General features: G+C 38.3%; 1 protein-coding gene across 3 annotated transcripts in view; it reads left to right on the top strand.

Annotated features, from left to right (window-relative positions):
• The window catches only part of LOC144352019 (uncharacterized), a 140,921-nt gene that overhangs the window by 27,206 nt on the left and 88,192 nt on the right, over positions 1–25,523 (top strand). The window contains exon 1 of one of the 3 annotated variants that reach the window (XM_085506856.1): positions 8,425–8,676. The exons of 1 other annotated variant lie outside the window; for it this stretch is intronic. In XM_085506856.1, coding sequence (XP_085362982.1) covers positions 8,636–8,676 — 41 coding nt within the window. In that variant the 5' untranslated portion in view covers positions 8,425–8,635. Of the gene's footprint in view, positions 1–8,424; positions 8,677–8,952; positions 9,225–25,523 lie in introns of those variants that run through there. One more of the 3 variants, XM_085506855.1, reaches the window with a different exon arrangement.

The raw sequence follows: 25,523 nt of genomic DNA on the forward strand, positions 1-25,523 counted from the left end.
TACCCTATGTATCAGTATACTATCTCACATAGAGTTGACTTCTCATGCCACTATGGTGTGTTCTATTCTACCCTATGCATCAGTATACTATCTCACATAGAGTTGACTTCTCATGCCACTGTGGTGTGTTCTATTCTACCCTATGCATCAGTATACTATCTCACATAGAGTTGACTTCTCATGCCACTATGGTGTGTTCTATTCCACCCTATGCATCAGTATACTATCTCACATAGAGTTGACTTCTCATGCCACTATGGTGTGTTCTATTCTACCCTATGCATCAGTATACTATCTCACATAGAGTTGACTTCTCATACCACTATGGTGTGTTCTATTCTACCCTATGCATCAGTATACTATCTCACATAGAGTTAACTTCTCATACCACTATGATGTGTTTTATTCTACCCTATGCATCAGTATACTATCTCACATAGAGTTGACTTCTCATGCCACTATGGTGTGTTCTATTCTACCCTATGCATCACTATACTATCTCACATAGAGTTGACTTCTCATGCCACTATGGTGTGTTCTATTCCACCCTATGCATCAGTATACTATCTCACATAGAGTTGACTTCTCATACCACTATGATGTGTTCTATTCTACCCTATGCATCAGTATACTATCTCACATAGAGTTGACTTCTCATGCCACTATGGTGTGTTCTATTCTACCCTATGCATCAGTATACTATATCACATAGAGTTGACTTCTCATACCACTATGGTGTGTTCTATTCTACCCTATGCATCAGTATACTATCTCACATAGAGTTGACTTCTCATGCCACTATGGTGTGTTCTATTCCACCCTATGCATCAGTATACTATCTCACATAGAGTTGACTTCTTATACCACTATGGTGTGTTCTATTCTACCCTATGCATCAGTATACTATCTCACATAGAGTTGACTTCTCATACCACTATGGTGTGTTCTATTCCACCCTATGCATCGATCAGTATACTATCTCACATAGAGTTGACTTCTTATACCACTATGGTGTGTTCTATTCCACACTATGCATCAGTATACTATCTCACATAGAGTTGACTTCTTATACCACTATGGTGTGTTCTATTCTACCCTATGCATCAGTATACTATCTCACATTGAGTTGACTTCTCATACCACTATGGTGTGTTCTATTCCACCCTATGCATCGATCAGTATACTATCTCACATAGAGTTGACTTCTCATGCCACTATGGTGTGTTCTATTCTACCCTTTGCATCACTATACTATCTCACATTGAGTTGACTTCTCATGCCACTGTGGTGTGTTCTATTCTACCCTATGCATCAGTATACTATCTCACATTGAGTTGACTTCTCATACCACTATGGTGTGTTCTATTCCACCCTATGCATCGATCAGTATACTATCTCACATAGAGTTGACTTCTCATGCCACTATGGTGTGTTCTATTCTACCCTTTGCATCACTATACTATCTCACATTGAGTTGACTTCTCATACCACTATGGTGTGTTCTATTCTACCCTATGCATCAGTATACTATCTCACATACAGTTGACTTCTCATGCCACTATGGTGTGTTCTATTCTACCCTATGCATCAGTATACTATCTCACATAGAGTTGACTTCTCATACCACTATGGTGTGTTCTATTCTACCCTATGTATCAGTATACTATCTCACATAGAGTTGACTTCTCATGCCACTATGGTGTGTTCTATTCTACCCTATGCATCAGTATACTATATCACATAGAGTTGACTTCTCATACCACTGTGGTGTGTTCTATTCTACCCTATGCATCAGTATACTATCTCACATACAGTTGACTTCTCATGCCACTATGGTGTGTTCTATTCTACCCTATGCATCAGTATACTATCTCACATAGAGTTGACTTCTCATACCACTATGGTGTGTTCTATTCTACCCTATGTATCAGTATACTATCTCACATAGAGTTGACTTCTCATGCCACTATGGTGTGTTCTATTCTACCCTATGCATCAGTATACTATATCACATAGAGTTGACTTCTCATACCACTATGGTGTGTTCTATTCTACCCTATGCATCAGTATACTATATCACATAGAGTTGACTTCTCATACCACTGTGGTGTGTTCTATTCTACCCTATGTATCAGTATACTATCTCACATAGAGTTGACTTCTTATGCCTCTATGGTGTGTTCTATTCTACCCTATGCATCAGTATACTATCTCACATAGAGTTGACTTCTCATGCCACTATGGTGTGTTCTATTCTACCCTATGCATCAGTATACTATCTCACATAGAGTTGACTTCTCATACCAATATGGTGTGTTCTATTCTACCCTATGCATCAGTATACTATCTCACATAGAGTTGACTTCTTATGCCTCTGTGGTGTGTTCTATTCTACCCTATGTATCAGTATACTATCTCACATAGAGTTGACTTCTTATGCCTCTATGGTGTGTTCTATTCTACCCTATGCATCAGTATACTATCTCACATAGAGTTGACTTCTCATGCCACTATGGTGTGTTCTATTCTACCCTATGCATCAGTATACTATCTCACATAGAGTTGACTTCTCATGCCACTATGGTGTGTTCTATTCTACCCTATGCATCAGTATACTATCTCACATAGAGTTGACTTCTCATGCCACTGTGGTGTGTTCTATTCTACCCTATGCATCAGTATACTATATCACATAGAGTTGACTTCTCATACCACTATGGTGTGTTCTATTCTACCCTATGCATCAGTATACTATATCACATAGAGTTCACTTCTCATACCACTATGGTGTGTTCTATTCTACCCTATGCATCAGTATACTATATCACATAGAGTTGACTTCTCATACCACTATGGTGTGTTCTATTCTACCCTATGCATCAGTATACTATCTCACATAGAGTTGACTTCTCATGCTTACTATGGTGTGTTCTATTCTACCCTATGCATCAGTATACTATCTCACATAGAGTTGACTTCTCATGCCACTATGGTGTGTTCTATTCTACCCTATGCATCACTATACTATCTCACATAGAGTTGACTTCTCATGCCACTATGGTGTGTTCTATTCCACCCTATGCATCAGTATACTATCTCACATAGAGTTGACTTCTCATACCACTATGATGTGTTCTATTCTACCCTATGCATCAGTATACTATCTCACATAGAGTTGACTTCTCATGCCACTATGGTGTGTTCTATTCTACCCTATGCATCAGTATACTATATCACATAGAGTTGACTTCTCATACCACTATGGTGTGTTCTATTCTACCCTATGCATCAGTATACTATCTCACATAGAGTTGACTTCTCATGCCACTATGGTGTGTTCTATTCCACCCTATGCATCAGTATACTATCTCACATAGAGTTGACTTCTTATACCACTATGGTGTGTTCTATTCTACCCTATGCATCAGTATACTATCTCACATAGAGTTGACTTCTCATACCACTATGGTGTGTTCTATTCCACCCTATGCATCGATCAGTATACTATCTCACATAGAGTTGACTTCTTATACCACTATGGTGTGTTCTATTCCACACTATGCATCAGTATACTATCTCACATAGAGTTGACTTCTTATACCACTATGGTGTGTTCTATTCTACCCTATGCATCAGTATACTATCTCACATTGAGTTGACTTCTCATACCACTATGGTGTGTTCTATTCCACCCTATGCATCGATCAGTATACTATCTCACATAGAGTTGACTTCTCATGCCACTATGGTGTGTTCTATTCTACCCTTTGCATCACTATACTATCTCACATTGAGTTGACTTCTCATGCCACTGTGGTGTGTTCTATTCTACCCTATGCATCAGTATACTATCTCACATTGAGTTGACTTCTCATACCACTATGGTGTGTTCTATTCCACCCTATGCATCGATCAGTATACTATCTCACATAGAGTTGACTTCTCATGCCACTATGGTGTGTTCTATTCTACCCTTTGCATCACTATACTATCTCACATTGAGTTGACTTCTCATACCACTATGGTGTGTTCTATTCTACCCTATGCATCAGTATACTATCTCACATACAGTTGACTTCTCATGCCACTATGGTGTGTTCTATTCTACCCTATGCATCAGTATACTATCTCACATAGAGTTGACTTCTCATACCACTATGGTGTGTTCTATTCTACCCTATGTATCAGTATACTATCTCACATAGAGTTGACTTCTCATGCCACTATGGTGTGTTCTATTCTACCCTATGCATCAGTATACTATATCACATAGAGTTGACTTCTCATACCACTGTGGTGTGTTCTATTCTACCCTATGCATCAGTATACTATCTCACATACAGTTGACTTCTCATGCCACTATGGTGTGTTCTATTCTACCCTATGCATCAGTATACTATCTCACATAGAGTTGACTTCTCATACCACTATGGTGTGTTCTATTCTACCCTATGTATCAGTATACTATCTCACATAGAGTTGACTTCTCATGCCACTATGGTGTGTTCTATTCTACCCTATGCATCAGTATACTATATCACATAGAGTTGACTTCTCATACCACTATGGTGTGTTCTATTCTACCCTATGCATCAGTATACTATATCACATAGAGTTGACTTCTCATACCACTGTGGTGTGTTCTATTCTACCCTATGTATCAGTATACTATCTCACATAGAGTTGACTTCTTATGCCTCTATGGTGTGTTCTATTCTACCCTATGCATCAGTATACTATCTCACATAGAGTTGACTTCTCATGCCACTATGGTGTGTTCTATTCTACCCTATGCATCAGTATACTATCTCACATAGAGTTGACTTCTCATACCAATATGGTGTGTTCTATTCTACCCTATGCATCAGTATACTATCTCACATAGAGTTGACTTCTTATGCCTCTGTGGTGTGTTCTATTCTACCCTATGTATCAGTATACTATCTCACATAGAGTTGACTTCTTATGCCTCTATGGTGTGTTCTATTCTACCCTATGCATCAGTATACTATCTCACATAGAGTTGACTTCTCATGCCACTATGGTGTGTTCTATTCTACCCTATGCATCAGTATACTATCTCACATAGAGTTGACTTCTCATGCCACTATGGTGTGTTCTATTCTACCCTATGCATCAGTATACTATCTCACATAGAGTTGACTTCTCATGCCACTGTGGTGTGTTCTATTCTACCCTATGCATCAGTATACTATATCACATAGAGTTGACTTCTCATACCACTATGGTGTGTTCTATTCTACCCTATGCATCAGTATACTATATCACATAGAGTTCACTTCTCATACCACTATGGTGTGTTCTATTCTACCCTATGCATCAGTATACTATATCACATAGAGTTGACTTCTCATACCACTATGGTGTGTTCTATTCTACCCTATGCATCAGTATACTATCTCACATAGAGTTGACTTCTCATGCTTACTATGGTGTGTTCTATTCTACCCTATGCATCAGTATACTATCTCACATAGAGTTGACTTCTCATACCACTATGTTGTGTTCTATTCTACCCTATGCATCAGTATACTATCTCACATAGAGTTGACTTCTCATACCACTATGGTGTGTTCTATTCTACCCTATGCATCAGTATACTATATCACATAGAGTTGACTTCTCATTCCACTATGGTGTGTTCTATTCCACCCTATGCATCAGTATACTATCTCACATAGAGTTGACTTCTCATGCTTACTATGGTGTGTTCTATTCTACCCTATGCATCAGTATACTATCTCACATAGAGTTGACTTCTCATACCACTATGTTGTGTTCTATTCTACCCTATGCATCAGTATACTATCTCACATAGAGTTGACTTCTCATACCACTATGGTGTGTTCTATTCCACCCTATGTATCAGTATACTATCTCACATAGAGTTGACTTCTCATGCCACTATGGTGTGTTCTATTCTACCCTATGCATCAGTATACTATATCACATAGAGTTGACTTCTCATACCACTATGGTGTGTTCTATTCTACCCTATGCATCAGTATACTATATCACATAGAGTTGACTTCTCATGCCACTATGGTGTGTTCTATTCTACCCTATGCATCAGTATACTATCTCACATAGAGTTGACTTCTCATACCACTATGGTGTGTTCTATTCCACCCTATGTATCAGTATACTATCTCACATAGAGTTGACTTCTCATGCCACTATGGTGTGTTCTATTCTACCCTATGCATCAGTATACTATCTCACATAGAGTTGACTTCTCATACCACTATGGTGTGTTCTATTCCACCCTATGTATCAGTATACTATCTCACATAGAGTTGACTTCTCATGCCACTATGGTGTGTTCTATTCCACCCTATGCATCAGTATACTATCTCACATAGAGTTGACTTCTCATACCACTATGGTGTGTTCTATTCCACCCTATGTATCAGTATACTATCTTAAAAAATCTGAGTCTGTCAGTCTTAATGGCGCCAATATTAATTGCCTACTTTTTGCAGATGACATTGTCATTTTTTCAAACACAAGTACAGGACTACAAGATAATTTTAATTTGTTTAAAAGCTACTGTATCAAATGGAGACTTGGAGTTAATATTAACAAAACTAAAATTATTATTTTTAATAACAGGGGAAGAAAGATAGATGGCAAATTTTACTTAGGAGACCAACAGGTAAAAGTTGTCCCAACATATACCTACTTAGGTATCACTTTTCAAAGTAGTGGTAATTTTACAATTGCTATCGATAATCTAGTCAAAAAAGCAATGCGTGCAATAGGTGCATTAAAACAAACACTTAGCCTACACAATTATATAGTTTCGCCAAAAAATGCTATTCAGTTATATCGCAGTACAATCCTACCCATTTTATTATATGGATCTGAGATATGGGGGGCTTTTACTTTCAAACTTGTTAAAACAAAAAATAACGAAATAACTGAAGACATTTTTATACAAAGTCTGTTTAATGACAAAACATACTTTGAACAACTCCACATTAAACTTTGCAAACAGATTTTAGGTGTTAATAATAAGGCCAGCAATGCAGCAACTAGAGCTGAACTTAGTAGCTATCCTCTCATTATTGACATTAGTTCACAAACATTGAAGTATTATGAAAGGCTAAAATCAATTAAACATAATCATCTTCTGGACTGTGCTTTTAATACTGACAATAAAATGAACGGTAATTCATGGACAGCATTTGTTAAAAGATTATTCACATTAACTAAAATTAGCGATGAATCTAACACTATAGAATTCAAAACCAAATTCAAACAAGTTTACTATAATAAAGTCTGGTTGCCAACGGTATTTAAACCAGAAAAGAATAAGCTACGTACTTTTAACAAGTTTAAACAAAATTTTGAATTTGAACCATATTTAGAACAAATCAAAAATGTGCAACACAGGGTCAGCTTCACTAAGTTTCGCATTTCTTCTCAGGCGTTGCCAATTGAAAAACTTAGATATAATAAAACACCTCCAGAGCAAAGGTTTTGTTTTCTATGTAATGAACAGGCTATTGGGGATGAATTTCATGTTTTACTCAATTGTAAAAATAGTCAGATTGTACAAGCTCGTACTAAATTTGAAGCTGAATTAGCAATTTATGATGACAACATTTGCAAGTTATCAACTCTTGAGAAATTCAAGTGCTTGCTAGGCACTAAAGATAGCTTCATTGTCAATTGCTTGGGAAAATTTATTGATTTTATTTCTAAGCTTTAGTTTAGTCTATTGTTTTATTTGTGTTTTTCTTGACCATTGATTTATTGTATGTTTTTTTCATTCATGCTAAATTTTGTGTCAAATAAAATATCTATCTATCTATCTATCTATCTACTATCTCACATAGAGTTCACTTCTCATACCACTACGGTGTGTTCTATTCTACTGTATTTATTTCATAGTATTTATTTACATGTGTTGTATGTGCTTGTTGTTAGAATTTTGAGTGGAATCACCCAACTGGCAGTTATTGTTAAAAGGTGTTACATAGGTCATAGGTCATTGCTGTATTGCCCTAGATGGTTTGTTTTAATTGTTGACTTTCTGCAAATTGTTAAGGGAGTAGTATTCAGGTCACTCATTGAACAAATATTGTTGTTATTGTAATGATGAACAAGGTTAATCTAAGTTCATTTTCAATTTCATACTGGATTCTGGTGGAATATAAAACTTGGCCGTTAATATTCAACAAGTTGTTTTCCTCATATTTGACTGTATGAAGTATTTTGCCATAAAATACATCTTTCGATGGGTTTGAAAGCCAAAACAATATTCACCAGCAGTTACATTGATGTCACCTACAGTTCACACCTGACACCCCTCCCTGTGAATAGTTGAACCCAATACTGGCCATACTTTACAGTGTGTGTTGTCTGTACATGTATATTATTCATTGAAAGGCAGTTCAGTAGAGTGTATTTGCATAATAAATAGAACAGTGGCGTGATACAATAAAATACACAGTTAAGTGTACCTTCTTTACAGCTGATTTACACACACAGCAAATGGTCTGGGGTCCAAACTGACCCGCATTTTAGGTGATCTCAACCTACACACTGCCTTCATTGCTTCACAACCAACATTGTGTGATATGGATATGTACAATTTAGCTCACTTAAAATGAATGACGTGTTATTGCAAGCAGACCAAACTGACAGAAGGTAATATTATTTATTGTTATCACTGGGCTAGCTTTTCTGCAGTTGAGGGCATAGTGGCAATCTGTAGTTTACGTAGGTGTTAATGAACAGCCAGGTCACAATCACCTGGTGCACACTTGTGTGGGTTAAAATATAATTTGATAAAAATAGTGATAACTGACATTGCTGTCTCTGTTTACTTTGTGATGCACTGAGATCAGGAATGTCTAGTGAATCATTAGCCAGCAATAATAACGGTTTATCACGTGAACAATTCTGACAAGGGGGCATTTTGACATCGGCTATCGTGTGTCTGTCTCCCCTCGCATTGATCTTATTCTACAAGGATATTTACAAGGATAGTAACGGATGATACTCTTATTTCAGAAGTTACATCGACGCGAAAACTTGTATATATTGTAGAAATCGTCATTTTAAAAACAAAATTTGATAGCTTTCACAGCTAACAAGTTAGTCAAAATGCCTTCAAAGAAAGACAAAAGTGTCAAGAAAGAGGTGTTTGAAAACACTATGCAAATTGATCCTGTGAAATTAGCTGAGTTTGAAAGGTGGGTACAATGTCATCATTACACTCATATATTACTCAATTTACTTACAATTTGATCGTAAAAAATAAACTGCTGCTGCGCTTGTCTAAGTCAGAACTCATCAAGTGATAATCTGATATCAGCTGTATTGGCACATACAACAGCTAGTCTGATGCTTTAATCTAAATAATTGTATATCAGGACTGTGTTGAATTGGACGATATTCTAATTTTTGTTGCATAATATATACGTGAGATATCTGTTAAAAAAGTGTTTTGTTGTCTCTCTCAGTATTTCCAGCTAAAATGTAATGTTGTTTTTAAAATTAGGTTTATTTACTGTTTTGCTGTCATGGATTTTGTGTGGCTCTGTAAATATTTACTATGTTAGTTTGACAATGACCCGACAACAGATTACTGACACTGTAGTGGCGGTTGATCAACAGGTGTCCGCTAACAAGGCAAAGGTTATTTCACAATGGCCTCAATTCATGAAATATTTCAAACCCAAGTGTATGATTCAGAATCATGTTGTATATATTTAAAATATTTGTTTATAATTTTATAAATTAGATATGATTTGTACATAATTTAATAAATAAAATTAAAGATACACTAACAAAAATGAAATAATAATTATTGGCAATCCGCTCCGCTAGGATTGCCCTTATAATCGCTTTTGTCGTTTTGTGTGTGTGTGTGATTTCCAGTGTTTTCACTTATTATTTCTTCTATGATTTTTTTGGCTTGGCCGATTTCGCTCAAACTCGGCAGGTAGATCACACCTTCACCCTAGTTATTAGGAAAAATCTGAAAAAAATGGCCCAGCGTTGGCATAGCAACAGCCAAAAAACTGTGTATTTTTTATAGCTTCCCGCCAAATGTATCTCCTCCTACAAATTTGGAATAAAACACCTCAGACATAGCTCATTCTACTCAGCTTAAGTGTAGGCACAAAGTTACTTTTTGAATTTTTGATATCTTTTTTCATTACCGAGAAATGTTTCCCCAAAGTTTGGGTAACTTTTCACCAGCAACAGCTTTTAACTCCTCTGTGATTTTTTTGACTCGGCTGATTTTGTTCATACTTCACAGGTAGGTCGTACCGTCACTAGTTGGAAAAAAAATTCTGGCCCACCACTGACATTGTAACAGCCAAAAACTCATTGTTGAATACTTTCGCCCCAAATGTATTACCTCCTACCAGTTATGTAATAGCAGTGTTCAGATGATCATGCTTTTGTTTTTGGCTACGTTGCGCACTGGTAAGAGATCACCGACGCCGATGTTGTTACACTGTATCAACGTAATCCCAACGCAACTTTGAACTTTGAATGAGCTGTAAATGCTGCCTTCATTCTAGAAAATACTATCGCAAAACGGATGGAAATAATAAATGTAACAGCAGAATACGTCCTAGTAATAAACTAAGTGACTTCTAAAGACTGAATGCTTTTTGCGAACTTCGTATACGGGGCCCATTTAGTTATAAACTGACGTTTGTTTATGTTACAATCATGTTGCTTGTTTTTGAGCAGAGCGGTTCGCCAACCAGCCTACCGGCTTGTTTTGTTATATAACCTGCACAAAAGTAATCAATATACTTCCTTGCTAGAATGATGTGTAACTTCATATGGGAATCCTGATAAAGTTCACAGCTGGCGATTTAGCAATACATGTATAAGGGATAGTCAACTTCTTGTGAATTTGATTACCTAACGTTTTTAGGTTCATGTGCTGCAAGTTACAGAGCACGTACCTAAGCGGCCGTTCCTAAGCAAATAATTAAGCCAAACATTTTCTATGTCAAAATTGTGAAATTCTCAGTTTTTACGCAATCTGGGAAGTTCAAATTACTAAATGAAGTACAGGACGACGAAGGTGAGATATCCAAGAATCAACACATACCAAAAATTATATCTCAAAAGTGAATATTCGTGGTGTATTTTAAGGCTAACCGGACCATAAGTGGAAATTTGTTAGTACTCTAATTATTCAAATATATTTTAGTATAAGGTAGTAATAAAGTATGCTATTGTTTAGTATGTAGTGACATGAGTTTTAGCAATGTCATACAATACTGTATATTCCTACTTCTATTAGCATACAATTGCACTGATCTATATCTGCTATTTGGATAGTAATTCATACAGTACATGTCACATCAGTGGTCTAGTGGAGAGGACCTTGTACAGTGTCACATCAGTGGTCTAGTGGAGAGGACCTTGTACAGTGTCACATCAGTGGTCTAGTAGAGAGGACCTTGTACAGTGTCACATCAGTGGTCTAGTGGAGAGGACCTTGTACAGTGTCACATCAGTGGTCTAGTGGAGAGGACCTTGTACAGTGTCACATCAGTGGTCTAGTGGAGAGGACCTTGTACAGTGTCACATCAGTGGTCTAGTAGAGAGGACCTTGTACAGTGTCACATCAGTGGTCTAGTGGAGAGGACCTTGTACAGTGTCACATCAGTGGTCTAGTGGAGAGGACCTTGTACAGTGTCACATCAGTGGTCTAGTGGAGAGGACCTTGTACAGTGTTACACCAGTGGTCTAGTGGAGAGGACCTTGTACAGTGTCACATCAGTGGTCTAGTGGAGAGGACCTAGTACAGTGTCACATCAGTGGTCTAGTGGAGAGGACCTTGTACAGTGTCACATCAGTGGTCTAGTGGAGAGGACCTTGTACAGTGTCACATCAGTGGTCTAGTGGAGAGGACCTTGTACAGTGTCACATCAGTGGTCTAGTGGAGAGGACCTTGTACAGTGTCACATCAGTGGTCTAGTAGAGAGGACCTTGTACAGTGTCACATCAGTGGTCTAGTGGAGAGGACCTTGTACAGTGTCACATCAGTGGTCTAGTAGAGAGGACCTTGTACAGTGTCACATCAGTGGTCTAGTGGAGAGGACCTTGTACAGTGTCACATCAGTGGTCTAGTGGAGAGGACCTTGTACAGTGTCACATCAGTGGTCTAGTGGAGAGGACCTTGTACAGTGTTACACCAGTGGTCTAGTGGAGAGGACCTTGTACAGTGTCACATCAGTGGTCTAGTGGAGAGGACCTAGTACAGTGTCACATCAGTGGTCTAGTGGAGAGGACCTTGTACAGTGTCACATCAGTGGTCTAGTGGAGAGGACCTTGTACAGTGTCACATCAGTGGTCTAGTGGAGAGGACCTTGTACAGTGTCACATCAGTGGTCTAGTGGAGAGGACCTTGTACAGTGTCACATCAGTGGTCTAGTAGAGAGGACCTTGTACAGTGTCACATCAGTGGTCTAGTGGAGAGGACCTTGTACAGTGTCACATCAGTAGTCTAGTGGAGAGGACCTTGTACAGTGTCACATCAGTGGTCTAGTGGAGAGGACCTTGTACAGTGTTACACCAGTGGTCTAGTGGAGAGGACCTTGTACAGTGTCACATCAGTGGTCTAGTGGAGAGGACCTAGTACAGTGTCACATCAGTGGTCTAGTGGAGAGGACCTTGTACAGTGTCACATCAGTGGTCTAGTGGAGAGGACCTAGTACAGTGTCACATCAGTGGTCTAGTGGAGAGGACCTTGTACAGTGTCACATCAGTGGTCTAGTGGAGAGGACCTTGTACAGTGTCACATCAGTGGTCTAGTGGAGAGGACCTTGTACAGTGTCACATCAGTGGTCTAGTGGAGAGGGCCGTGTACAGTGTCACATCAGTGATCTAGTGCAGAGGACCTTGTACAGTGGTCACATCAGTGGTCTAGTGGAGAGGACCTTGTACAGTGTCACATCAGTGGTCTAGTGGAGAGGACCTTGTACAGTGTCACATCAGTGGTCTAGTGGAGAGGACCTTGTACAGTGTCACATCAGTGATCTAGTGGAGAGGACCTTGTACAGTGGTCACATCAGTGGTCTCGTGGAGAGGACCTTGTACAGTGTCACATCAGTGGTCTAGTGGAGAGGACCTTGTACAGTGTCACATCAGTGGTCTAATGGAGAGGACCTTGTACAGTGTCACATCAGTGGTCTAGTGGAGAGGACCTTGTACAGTGTCACATCAGTGGTCTAGTGGAGAGGACCTAGTACAGTGTCACATCAGTGGTCTAGTGGAGAGGACCTTGTACAGTGTCACATCAGTGGTCTAGTGGAGAGGACCTAGTACAGTGTCACATCAGTGGTCTAGTGGAGAGGACCTTGTACAGTGTCACATCAGTGGTCTAGTGGAGAGGATCTAGTACAGTATAACATCAGTGGTCTAGTGGAGAGGACCTTGTACAGTGTCACATCAGTGGTCTAGTGGAGAGGACCTTGTACAGTGTCACATCAGTGGTCTAGTGGAGAGGACCTTGTACAGTGTCACATCAGTGGTCTAGTGGAGAGGACCTTGTACAGTGTCACATCAGTGGTCTAGTGGAGAGGACCTTGTACAGTGTCACATCAGTGGTCTAGTGGAGAGGACCTTGTACAGTGTCACATCAGTGGTCTAGTGGAGAGGACCTTGTACAGTGTCACATCAGTGGTCTAGTGGAGAGGATCTAGTACAGTGTCACATCAGTGGTCTAGTGGAGAGGACCTTGTAAAGTGTCACATCAGTGGTCTAGTGGAGAGGACCTTGTACAGTGTCACATCAGTGGTCTAGTGGAGAGGACCTTGTACAGTGTCACATCAGTGGTCTAGTGGAGAGGACCTTGTACAGTGTTACATCAGTGGTCTAGTGGAGAGGACCTTGTACAGTGTCACATCAGTGGTCTAGTGGAGAGGACCTAGTACAGTGTCACATCAGTGGTCTAGTGGAGAGGACTTGTACAGTGTCACATCAGTGGTCTAGTGGAGAGGACCTTGTACAGTGTCACATCAGTGGTCTAGTGGAAAGGACCTTGTACAGTGTCACATCAGTGGTCTAGTGGAGAGGACCTTGTACAGTGGTCACATCAGTGGTCTAGTGGAGAGGACCTTGTACAGTGTCACATCAGTGGTCTAGTGGAGATGATCTAGTACAGTGTCACATCAGTGGTCTAGTGGAGAGGATCTAGTACAGTGTCACATCAGTGGTCTAGTGGAGAGGACCTTGTACAGTGTCACATCAGTGGTCTAGTGGAGAGGACCTTGTACAGTGTCACATCAGTGGTCTAGTGGAGAGGACCTTGTACAGTGTCACATCAGTGGTCTTGTGGAGAGGACCTAGTACAGTGTCACATCAGTGGTCTAGTGGAGAGGACCTTGTACAGTGTCACATCAGTAGTCTAGTGGAGAGAACCTTGTACAGTGTCACATCAGTGGTCTAGTGGAGAGGACCTTGTACAGTGTCACATCAGTGGTCTAGTGGAGAGGACCTTGTACAGTGTCACATCAGTGGTCTAGTGGAGAGGACCTTGTGCAGTGTCACATCAGTGGTCTAGTGGAGAGGACCTTGTACAGTGTCACATCAGTGGTCTAGTGGAAAGGACCTTGTACAGTGTCACATCAGTGGTCTAGTGGAGAGGACCTTGTACAGTATCACATCAGTGGTCTAGTGGAGAGGACCTTGTACAGTGTCACATCAGTGGTCTAGTGGAGAGGACCTTGTACAGTGTCACATCAGTGGTCTAGTGGAGAGGACTTGTACAGTGTCACATCAGTGGTCTAGTGGAGAGGACCTTGTACAGTGTCACATCAGTGGTCTAGTGGAGAGGACCTTGTACAGTGTCACATCAGTGGTCTAGTGGAGAGGACCTTGTACAGTGTCACATCAGTGGTCTAGTGGAGAGGACCTTGTACAGTGTCACATCAGTGGTCTAGTGGAGAGGACCTTGTACAGTGTCACATCAGTGGTCTAGTGGAGAGGACTTGTACAGTGTCACATCAGTGGTCTAGTGGAGAGGACCTTGTACAGTATCACATCAGTGGTCTAGTGGAGAGGACCTTGTACAGTGTCACATCAGTGGTCTAGTGGAGAGGCTGCTTATCTAATATAACCCATTGCGAAGCATACATTTGCCCGTATCATCCCAAATATTTTGATAACTCATGATTCTCATCTATATCCAGACTGAAATAAAGAAATCCAATTGTATATGATATGCTAATTACAGAAGTACATTGTAAAACTATGAGCAATAATAATATTGTTGTGAAAGCAATACGATACTAGTATAAGATTATATTTTGTTTGTTGATATTGGATTGAGAGCCTAATGCATATCACATTGGATTATATACAAGTAATTTAGATAGGGTTTATATAAGATTATGTATTTTCCATGCATTTTCTTGTGTCAAATAAAATATACTGTACAATACTATACAATACTATGGTCGGAACAGGACGTGTTTTTGAACGCTCCTGATCTCGGCCAACTGGCTCGTCTTTTGCTGCCTTTGTGAGTACAGTGCTTGTTCTTCAACGCTTCCACGTTTTGTATATAATATCACTGATTGTGTGTGAGCATTTCTTATTCAGTTTTGTTGGTTATTTTATCGTTTTTGGAGACGTTTTCCTTGTTTGATTGTGGGTCGAAGTGAACGGCAACCAAGATGGCGGCCGTTCAAACAAAAGCTTCGTCCACACCTGCTGTTAATCTTACAAGAAGACATGCAGTTCGTTGTGAAAGTGTGGATGGCATTCCAGTTCAAACGTACGTGGAAACAGCGGCCGATTTAATCGGTGGTAACAACATAATTGCTGCTTCAAGAATGAACAAATCTGTTGTGATCTTTATGTCATCAGTTTCCTGTGTTGACATGGTTTGTGCCAATAGAATGGACATTGGCGATTTGTCTATTTCGGTAGAGCCACTTGTCCGTCCATCCACCAAAGTGGTTTTATCAAATGTGCCACCTTTACTACCAAATGAATGCATTACTCGTGCTCTAACACCATATGGACGGGTAATGAGTGGTGTCCGTATTATCTCACTTGGTTGCAAAAAACCAACGTTAAAACATGTTCAATCTTTTCGAAGACAGGTTTATGTGCATCTCAAAAACACAAATATTAATGGTTTATTGCCAATTGTGTATGACAACCAAACTTTCAATATATATGTTTCAACCGATGATTTTTCATGTTTTTCATGTCATCAAAAAGGTCACACACGTAATAACTGCCCAAACAAACACTCTATTGTTATGCAAAATAAAAACCCAGAAAACAATGGCGATGCAATTCACACTTTGACAGACGGACCAGAACAGAATTCCACAGAAAGTGTCAATAACAAAAATGACACCCTGAACAATGGTAACTCTCAATTTTCTGCTATGGATGAGGGGTCGGACAGTCAACAATTGTGTCAGGGTAAAAATAATATCGAAAATAATGATAAAACAACAGATAAAGATTCAGACAATGTTAATGAAAACGTATCAACTGATATCAACCAAGAAAATGATCCAAACATGGAAGTTGACAAAACACAATCAAACTGTTCTAAAAAACGTGCTCGATCACCCCATAACGCCGAAAGGCAAAATGAAACTTGTGAAAGTCAACTTTGTGACAATGAAAACGAATGCGCTTTAAACAAACGTTTTTCTGACATTGCTTCAGTAGAAGAGAGGGTACGAACCCCTCCTTCTCCCCCTATTTCCTCCCCCTCTCTACCGCTGCAACCTAGTGATGCACCTCGGCACGTTTATGCAGAGGTTACCATTTCTAAAAAACCAACCTTTGCCGAGGTTACTACAGGCAAACAACCATCTACAGCCACTGTAACTACTACTGTTACGTCACATGACCTGCTTCTGTCTCCATCATCACCAACTTGTACGTTTGAATCAACAAACCTTTCACCACTAGAGTCATTTTCAATCTCACCAGAAACGTCGTCTGTTGACACACAAGAAACTTCCGTAGCCCCCAGTGACCCAGAAAATACCACTGGGGACATAGACGACGATCAAAGCAGTGACAATGAGGGATCAGTTGTATCTCTCGTATCTAGTCTTGGGGATACCGACACTCAAATCTCCAACATGGCGATTAAAAATTTTCTGGTGGCAACACTACATTCCAGAAAATTTATTGAAATGTGTTTTGATTTCTGCCCAAATCTCAAAGTACTTGTTAAACATCTTACAAACTATCGTCACTCACAGAGATTGAATTCATCACAAAAAATTCGTCTCTGTAAACTGATCAACAAAATAAAAAAGCATATTAAAACAACAGGCGAGTTTATCGCTGAAGTATAATATAATGGACATCAAATTGATCAATATTTTATATTTTCTGTCTACCATGGCATCCTCTATTTCAGGAATCACTTTAAATGTCAATGGCTGCCGGGACTCTATGAAAAGGTACAGAATTTTTGAATTCTTGAAACGTGATCATCCGTGTGATTTCTACTTTTTACAGGAAACCCACTCACTACCTTCGGATGTTAATACCTGGCAAGTTGTGTGGCGAGGTATTGGTTTGTTTTCTCATGGGACTACAAATCACGCTGGTGTGTCCGTTTTCTTTGCACCCAATTCCGATGTTGTTGTTTTATCACATACAAATATTATTCATGGTCATCTTCTGCACGCACACGTGAAAATAAACAACAGTCCTTTTCACCTTTTTAATGTATATGCCCCAATTGACAGTAATGAGCGCATTGAATGCTTTCAAAAACTAAAAAATCATATCACCAGTCTTAACAATGACCCCGTTATAATAGGGGGTGATTTCAACTGCACCATTTCACCTGAACTCGATCGTAACGGCGGCAATGAGCCAGACATACGCACGTCGCGCTCTCTCAAAAGCGTGTTAGAGCGCTTTAAACTTGTTGACGCCTGGCGTCACTATCATGGCGACATCACTAATTATACATGGGGACGTGCGTGTACACGGGTACGTCTCGATAGGTTTTACATCAGTAAGCACATGCGCAGTAGAATAAATACAATACAAATAACGACTCTTGTGCTTTTTCTGATCACTCTGTACTTTTTATAAAACTTTCCTTTGGTAACACCAGAAATAAAAATCCAGTCTGGTGTATGAATACTGAAATACTTGGGGATGTTGAGTACGTTAATACCTTTACTGAGTTCTGGGTTTATTGGCAGACTCAGCGCAACATGTTCAACAAATTACAATGTTGGTGGGATGTCGGCAAAAATAAGATAAAATGGTTAACTCAAGACTACTGTCATTTTAAAAACCATAACATTAAACAAGACAAAATGCGCCTTGAAAATGAAATCCATCAAATAGTGCACTCCATGAGAAATGGTAGTGAATTTCCTGAGATTTATCACGAGAAAAGACAACTTTTGACACGCATAGTTTTGCAACAAACTCAAGGATCTGCTACGCGTGCGCGACACAGGTTTTTGAATGAAAGCGATGTTCCGAGTTCATATTTTTTTCAAGTCGAAAAACAGCACGGCACGAAAAAGACTATCACCCACCTTAAGTGTGACGATGGCAATCTCACTAACAATTTTCAAGATATCCTTCACATCACTAGAAACTTTTATAACAATTTGTACACACCTGATAGCACTGATACAATTTCACAAGACATTATCCTAGAAGGTTTACCACAGCTGAGTGCAAGTGATCGTGATGACCTGGATGATGAATTCAAACAAACTGTTAAACTTCTTGCCGCTGGGCGTACCCCTGGCATTGATGGCATACCGTACGAATTCTATCAGAAATTCTGGGATGTCATTGGTCACGATCTGTATGATGTTATGTTGTGCTCAGTTCAGGATAATAAATTGCCCACATCATGCACTAAGGCGGTTGTCACCTTGCTCCCAAAGGAGGGGGACAATACTCTTTTGAAAAATTGGCGCCCTGTGAGTCTGCTTTGTAGTGACTACAAAATACTCACCAAAACATTGTCACTACGTCTCCGCTCCGTTATTAGTTCAATCATACACTCCGATCAAAGTTGTAGCATTCCGAACCGTCATATTCATGACAATATTAACTTACTCCGAGACTGCATTGATTATGCAAACATTAATAACTCTCCATTGGGTATTGTCGCCCTCGATCAGGAAAAAGCCTTCGACAGGATTCACCATGATTACCTGTTTAAAACTTTGAAAGCTTTTGGCTTTGGTCCTACTTTCATTAGTTATATCAGACTCATATATCTCAATGCACAATCACTAATCCGTATAAACAGCGCCCTCACTGCACCTGTATCCCTTTCACGGGGCATACGTCAGGGCTGTTCACTGTCATCACTTTTGTACGTTATTGCAATCGAGCCATTACTTGATAAAATTAGAAAAGAAAAAGACATCAAAGGCATCACTATTCCTCATAGCAACGGTCGTCAATGCAAACTTACAGCATATGCTGATGATGTCGAGTTCTTCGTTACTCGTCATCAAGACTTTGATAAACTTGGAAAATGGCTACAAACGTACGAACGTGCATCAAATTCAAAGGTTAACTTTGTAAAATCGGAAGGTTTATGGGTTGGTTCCTGGCGAAATAATACCATCGCGCCTTTAGGCATTAAATGGAACAACTCGGGGTTGAAGATGCTTGGGGTATATCTTGGTAATATCAAGCTGTTTACAAAAAAAATCTGGACAGAATTACTGCAAAAAGTTGAAAATAAAATTGAGTTCTGGTCTCATTTTGCACCAAGTATGTCCTATAGAGGGCGTGCGCTCGTTGTCAACAATTTGTTATCGTCTCAATTGTTATACAGACTCCACAGCCTATCACCACCACCTGATATCATTTTATCACTACAAAAATCATTTGTTAATTTTCTGTGGCATGGGCGCCATTGGATTACAGCGGAAACCTTGTACTTGCCTTTGGAAAAAGGTGGTCAAAATGTTACTCATCTGCCTACACGTATTCGCACCATGCGGCTTGAATATATTCAGAGATACCTCTATTCGGATTATGACCACCCAAGCTTTAAATTCACAGACTACTTTTTCAACGCTGCTAATGAAGATCTGAGGTATTCTCGTCATTTACTTTGCACTAATCTTAATATGTCATTCCTTCATCTCCCACCGTTTTACTCAGACTTATTACAGTGTTGGAAATCATTGACAAAAATGCGTATTATTGATTTGAATACAACTAGCCTACTTGCTGAGCCACTTTTTCATAATCCGCTCATCTGTCACCCACTTAGGAACAAACCATTTCTTTTAAAGCACTTTACCGACGCGGGAGTTGTGAGGATTGGGGATTTGTTTGATACTTCAAACAAATCGTGGTTTTCCAGCTCATATTTTGTAAATAAAGTTAATATCCGCTCTGAACGTATTCTCAAACTCAGTCTCAAAGTCATCCACGATTCCATTCCAACTAAATGGAAAAATGTCATTAACACAAAACTAAAAAACAACGATGTTAATGAGCCACCTCCGACACATCTAAGTTTTCAGTTATACGAGTCGGACGAGTTAAACTTGCCTCTGTATAAAATTGAAAAAGGTGCAATATATAAATATTTGTTAATGGTTCTTCATATAAACCAACATCCATATAAATTGGACACTGTCTGGCGAGACATTCTCAGTCCACCTACTGACTTCAAACCTAATTTTAAAGACAGCTATGCATTACCAATCACAAAGTATGAGGGTGATTTACAGTGGCGTATCATACATGGGGCGTACGCCACCACCGGCTTCCTAAAGCACTCCAATTTTACTGCATCTGACAAATGTCCACTCTGCGGAGATTTCGACTCTCTGTCACATATTTTCCTGGAATGTCATGAAATTGGCGCTCTTTGCAGGCTTGTCAACTGTATAGGATCCAGACTCCTGAAGCCAGATGTGTCAGCTCCATCATGGTGGTTTGTTGCGCTACCACCTCACAACTGTCACAAGTTTTTATCCAGGCAATGTGAAAATATATTTCTGTATACAATTTGTGCTGCAAAAATCTCCATTCATATCAGTCGTCGTAATAAACGGGATGGCAACGGTTCCAGTTACCCACTTTAAAATTTCAAAAACCGTGTAGCTAGCAGAATCAAATCAGAATACGCATATTATAAACTTAATGACCAACTACAACAATTTGAACTGACATGGACGTGTGGTGGCGCTCTTTGTTCATTAGACAACGGATTGCTACAACTCAATTGGTAAATGCTTTATGTTTCATGTTAAGGAAATACGTCCTGGGCATGACGTTAAAACTGCATCCGGTTGTGGAGTTTTTGTACTTGGGAGAATGAGGGTACCCTTTGCCACAACTACCTCCAGGTCACCCTTGGGCAAGGTGTAGTACCTGTCAGCCTTGGGTGCCAACTTCCCACATAATAAGTTTGGTTGACGTCAGTAAGGGCATACGGTCGTAAAAGCCTTGCACCAACTCAACCTAAAATGTGAGGTATTACCTGATAAAGACAATGTGTATGGTTTAATTATGTATATATTTATCCTGGGCAAGATTTTAAACTACATCCGGTTGTGGAGTCTATGGACTTGGGAGAATGAGGTTACCCTTTACCACAACTACTTCCAGGTCACCCTTGGGTAAAGTGTACCACCTGTCAGCCTTGGGTGCCAACTTCCCACATAAAATGTTTGGTTGACGTCAGTAAGGGCATACGGTCGTAAAAGCTTGGCACCAACTCAGCCTCACGTCTGAGGTATTACCTGATAATGGCAACGTGTATGGTAATTTAAATATGTATATATTTATCCTGGGCAAGATTTTAAACTACATCCGGTTGTGGAGTCTATGGACTTGGGAGAATGGGGTTACCCTTTGCGACAACTACCCCCAGGTCACCTTTGGGCAAGGTGTAGTACCTGTCAGCCTTGGGTGCCAACTTCCCACATAAAATGTTTGGTTGATGTCAGTAAGGGCATACAGTCATAAAAACCTTGCACCAACAGATCCGCATAGGTGGACAATATTTTATGTAAATATGTATATATACGTTTCAGTTTTCCTTAGCATTTGGCAGGGGGGATCGTAACCTCTTGTAGTGAGAACCAGTGTGACTGGCCTGCCAACGGGATGCTAAGGTTTTTATAGTAAAAGTTATCAGTCACTTTCGTTAATGTAATTTCGTTTTATTTATCCGTATATCAAAAATCACTATACTATACTATACTATACTATACTATACTATACTATACTATACTATACTATACTATACTATACTATACTATACTATACTATACTATACTATACTATACTATACTATACTATACTATACTATACTATACTATACTATACTATACTATACTATACTATACTATACTATACTATACTATACTATACTATACTATACTATACTATACTATACTATACTATACTATACTATACTATACTATACTATACTATACTATACTATACTATACTATACTATACTATACTATACTATACTATACTATACTATACTATACTATACTATACTATACTATACTATACTATACTATACTATACTATACTATACTATACTATACTATACTATACTATACTATACTATACTATACTATACTATACTATACTATACTATACTATACTATACTATACTATACTATACTATACTATACTATACTATACTATACTATACTATACTATACTATACTATACTATACTATACTATACTATACTATACTATACTATACTATACTATACTATACTATACTATACTATACTATACTATACTATACTATACTATACTATACTATACTATACTATACTATACTATACTATACTATACTATACTATACTATACTATACTATACTATACTATACTATACTATACTATACTATGACATGACATGACATGACATGACATGACATGACATGACATGACATGACATGACATGACATGACATGACATGACATGACATGACATGACATGACATGACATGACATGACATGACATGACATGACATGACATGACATGACATGACATGACATGACATGACATGACATGACATGACATGACCAGTGTGACTGGCCTGCCAACGGGATGCTAAGGTACAAACGATGTATATAACAGTATAATAATATAACACGATACACAATATCAGTAAAAATAGTAAACAATAATTCTATCCATATCTATTTCCGACAATGTGACATCTGTATTAAAGGCTATTAACCCACTAATTTAATGTAGGCGCATACTGGGATTCTGACCAGTCCGTGATATACAAGACAGTTACACTCAAAGTCAATACAAAGTATGTATGTTTTGCTTTTATCATTTCCTCATCTCTATTTTCAGATAGATATATAAGTTTCTGAAATGAATTGATGACTTTAGCAGGGAATACAATAGCTGTCAGGATTTGTTGTCAGTCTAAATGATATTTACCGTAGGTCAATAGTAAAAAGTGTAATTTATCTTTAATCTCATTTATCGAGTATTGTTTACAAATTCTAATTTCTAGGGGTGTCTTTGGCTGGGTATGCCTTTCTTTCTCAATTGCTAAATTGTGGTTTTTTGTTCTAAATTTAGACATAATAATTCTTTGTTTGGTATTGTAGCTAGGTAAGGTTCAAAACTGTAGTTGTTTTGAACTCTGCATATGTTCTCAACTTTGAATTTTCCTTTTTCATATTTTGCATTGATATACAAACTTGATACATCTAAATTCATCCAATTAAAACAAATAGTGACCACTAATTTTCATGATAAATCAAAATAAAAGCATTATTCTAATGACAATTTGAAAATAATTTCTTTTGCTCATAAATTTGTAATCAACCAGAAACTATTATTTCTGTAGTTTCTATTATGAAATAAAAAAAAAAATCAACATCTAACTGTTGTTACATGTGCTTCAGTTACTATGACGCAGTACATAAAATGATTCATGTTACAAGATATCAAATAAACCACTCACATGACAACTAGTCACAAGCTTTTAAGTCGTAAACCCTTGACAGAAAAACACAAAGTAATTTTGATTAGTCTCTTTACCGGTAATAGAAAAATATAGTTCTAAGACAAATATTCTAACATGCTATAGTTGAAATTATGTTAGTTTTGTATTATATTTGTGGAGACATTATAGATAATGATATATTATGCTATATTTAACCATGGCTTGTATAAAATAAAACAGGGTATCATCCAATCACAATACTGTATTCATAGTACACTAGTATAATACATATTACAGTCCAAATATGAGAGTTGGTACATGACACAGGAGATTGTAAGGGGGCAAATAGTCTCTTTGTGCAAGAACTCAAACTCTATATTTGTCAAGTAATTTTTATTTCATGTCTTAATTTTTTAAACATGAATCAAAAAACCACACATATCATGTTTGCAAGTGCCACCATTTTGAACAAGTGTTTCTCTGCATAGCAACCAACTGTTTGTACAAGTTGCAATGATAAATATTGTCATGCTTCACTGGACTGTGAAAAAGAAAAAAATAACCATATGGTCGTTTTCATGGCATATACTTCCCTATACCAGAATAGATTGTTTAGGGTCATATAATGCAATTAATTTACATGTTCAAATATACATGTGTACCTTAAAGAGGGATGACTTGCAAAATAACCTCATATTGTATATAATGGAAAACTATTATCATCCCAGAATAATTACATCTGTCAATAATAATAACATCCCATGGCACTAAGTAAAATTTTGAGAGACGTGAAAAATGCCAGTTTTGACCATTTTGGACTTTTGTATCTCAACAAATTCTTTGAGGACCGCATTTTTTCTCAGTGTGGTGTTCTGATGACATGTAATGAAAGTATACTGAACTACCCATATAAACCTAAATTTGGTTTGAACAAAACTTGTTATTTCTGCACAATAATTCATGTATATGCATGTATTGAACAATTTAAAAAACATGCAATATTGTTGTGTTGTTATGGATACCTGCTTTTATTATGGTACCCTTTATTAGCTAAATATTTCGATGGCAATGTTTTCTAATAAGTTGTTTGGTTGTATTGTGTCTACTTCTCTTGTATGACAGTCTCGTTGAGTGACTGATATTGGATTCATGGCCCGTGAAATGGACACATGATAATGCTTCACAAGTGAGTTTTAAGTTACTCAATTCACTTTCACCAATGTCTTTAGAATTGTTTTTTTATTAGCTCCACTGTCGACTTTGTCGAGCGGGGATTATCATATGAGTGATTGTCCGTTGGTGTTTATTGTCCGTTGTTGTTCATTTCAACATTTTTACTTTTTCGACTTGTTATAGTGCTTTGATACTTGATACTTGGTGTATATGTACCTTGGACAAACTTCTCTCAGATTTGTTTATTTTGTGATGATATCTTCAATTCTCTACTTTTGATGAATATTTTTGTCATTTTTGGTATTAAGTTGAAAACAGCAAGTCCTATTACTTTGATATTATACATATAGGTAGTACAGGTAGACCTATCTCGAAGTTGTTCATTTTCTAATGATATCTTCA

The sequence above is a fragment of the Saccoglossus kowalevskii genome, chromosome 13 (assembly GCF_978046115.1).
Source record: "Saccoglossus kowalevskii chromosome 13, keSacKowa6.1, whole genome shotgun sequence".
NCBI classification, from domain to species: domain Eukaryota; kingdom Metazoa; phylum Hemichordata; class Enteropneusta; family Harrimaniidae; genus Saccoglossus; species Saccoglossus kowalevskii.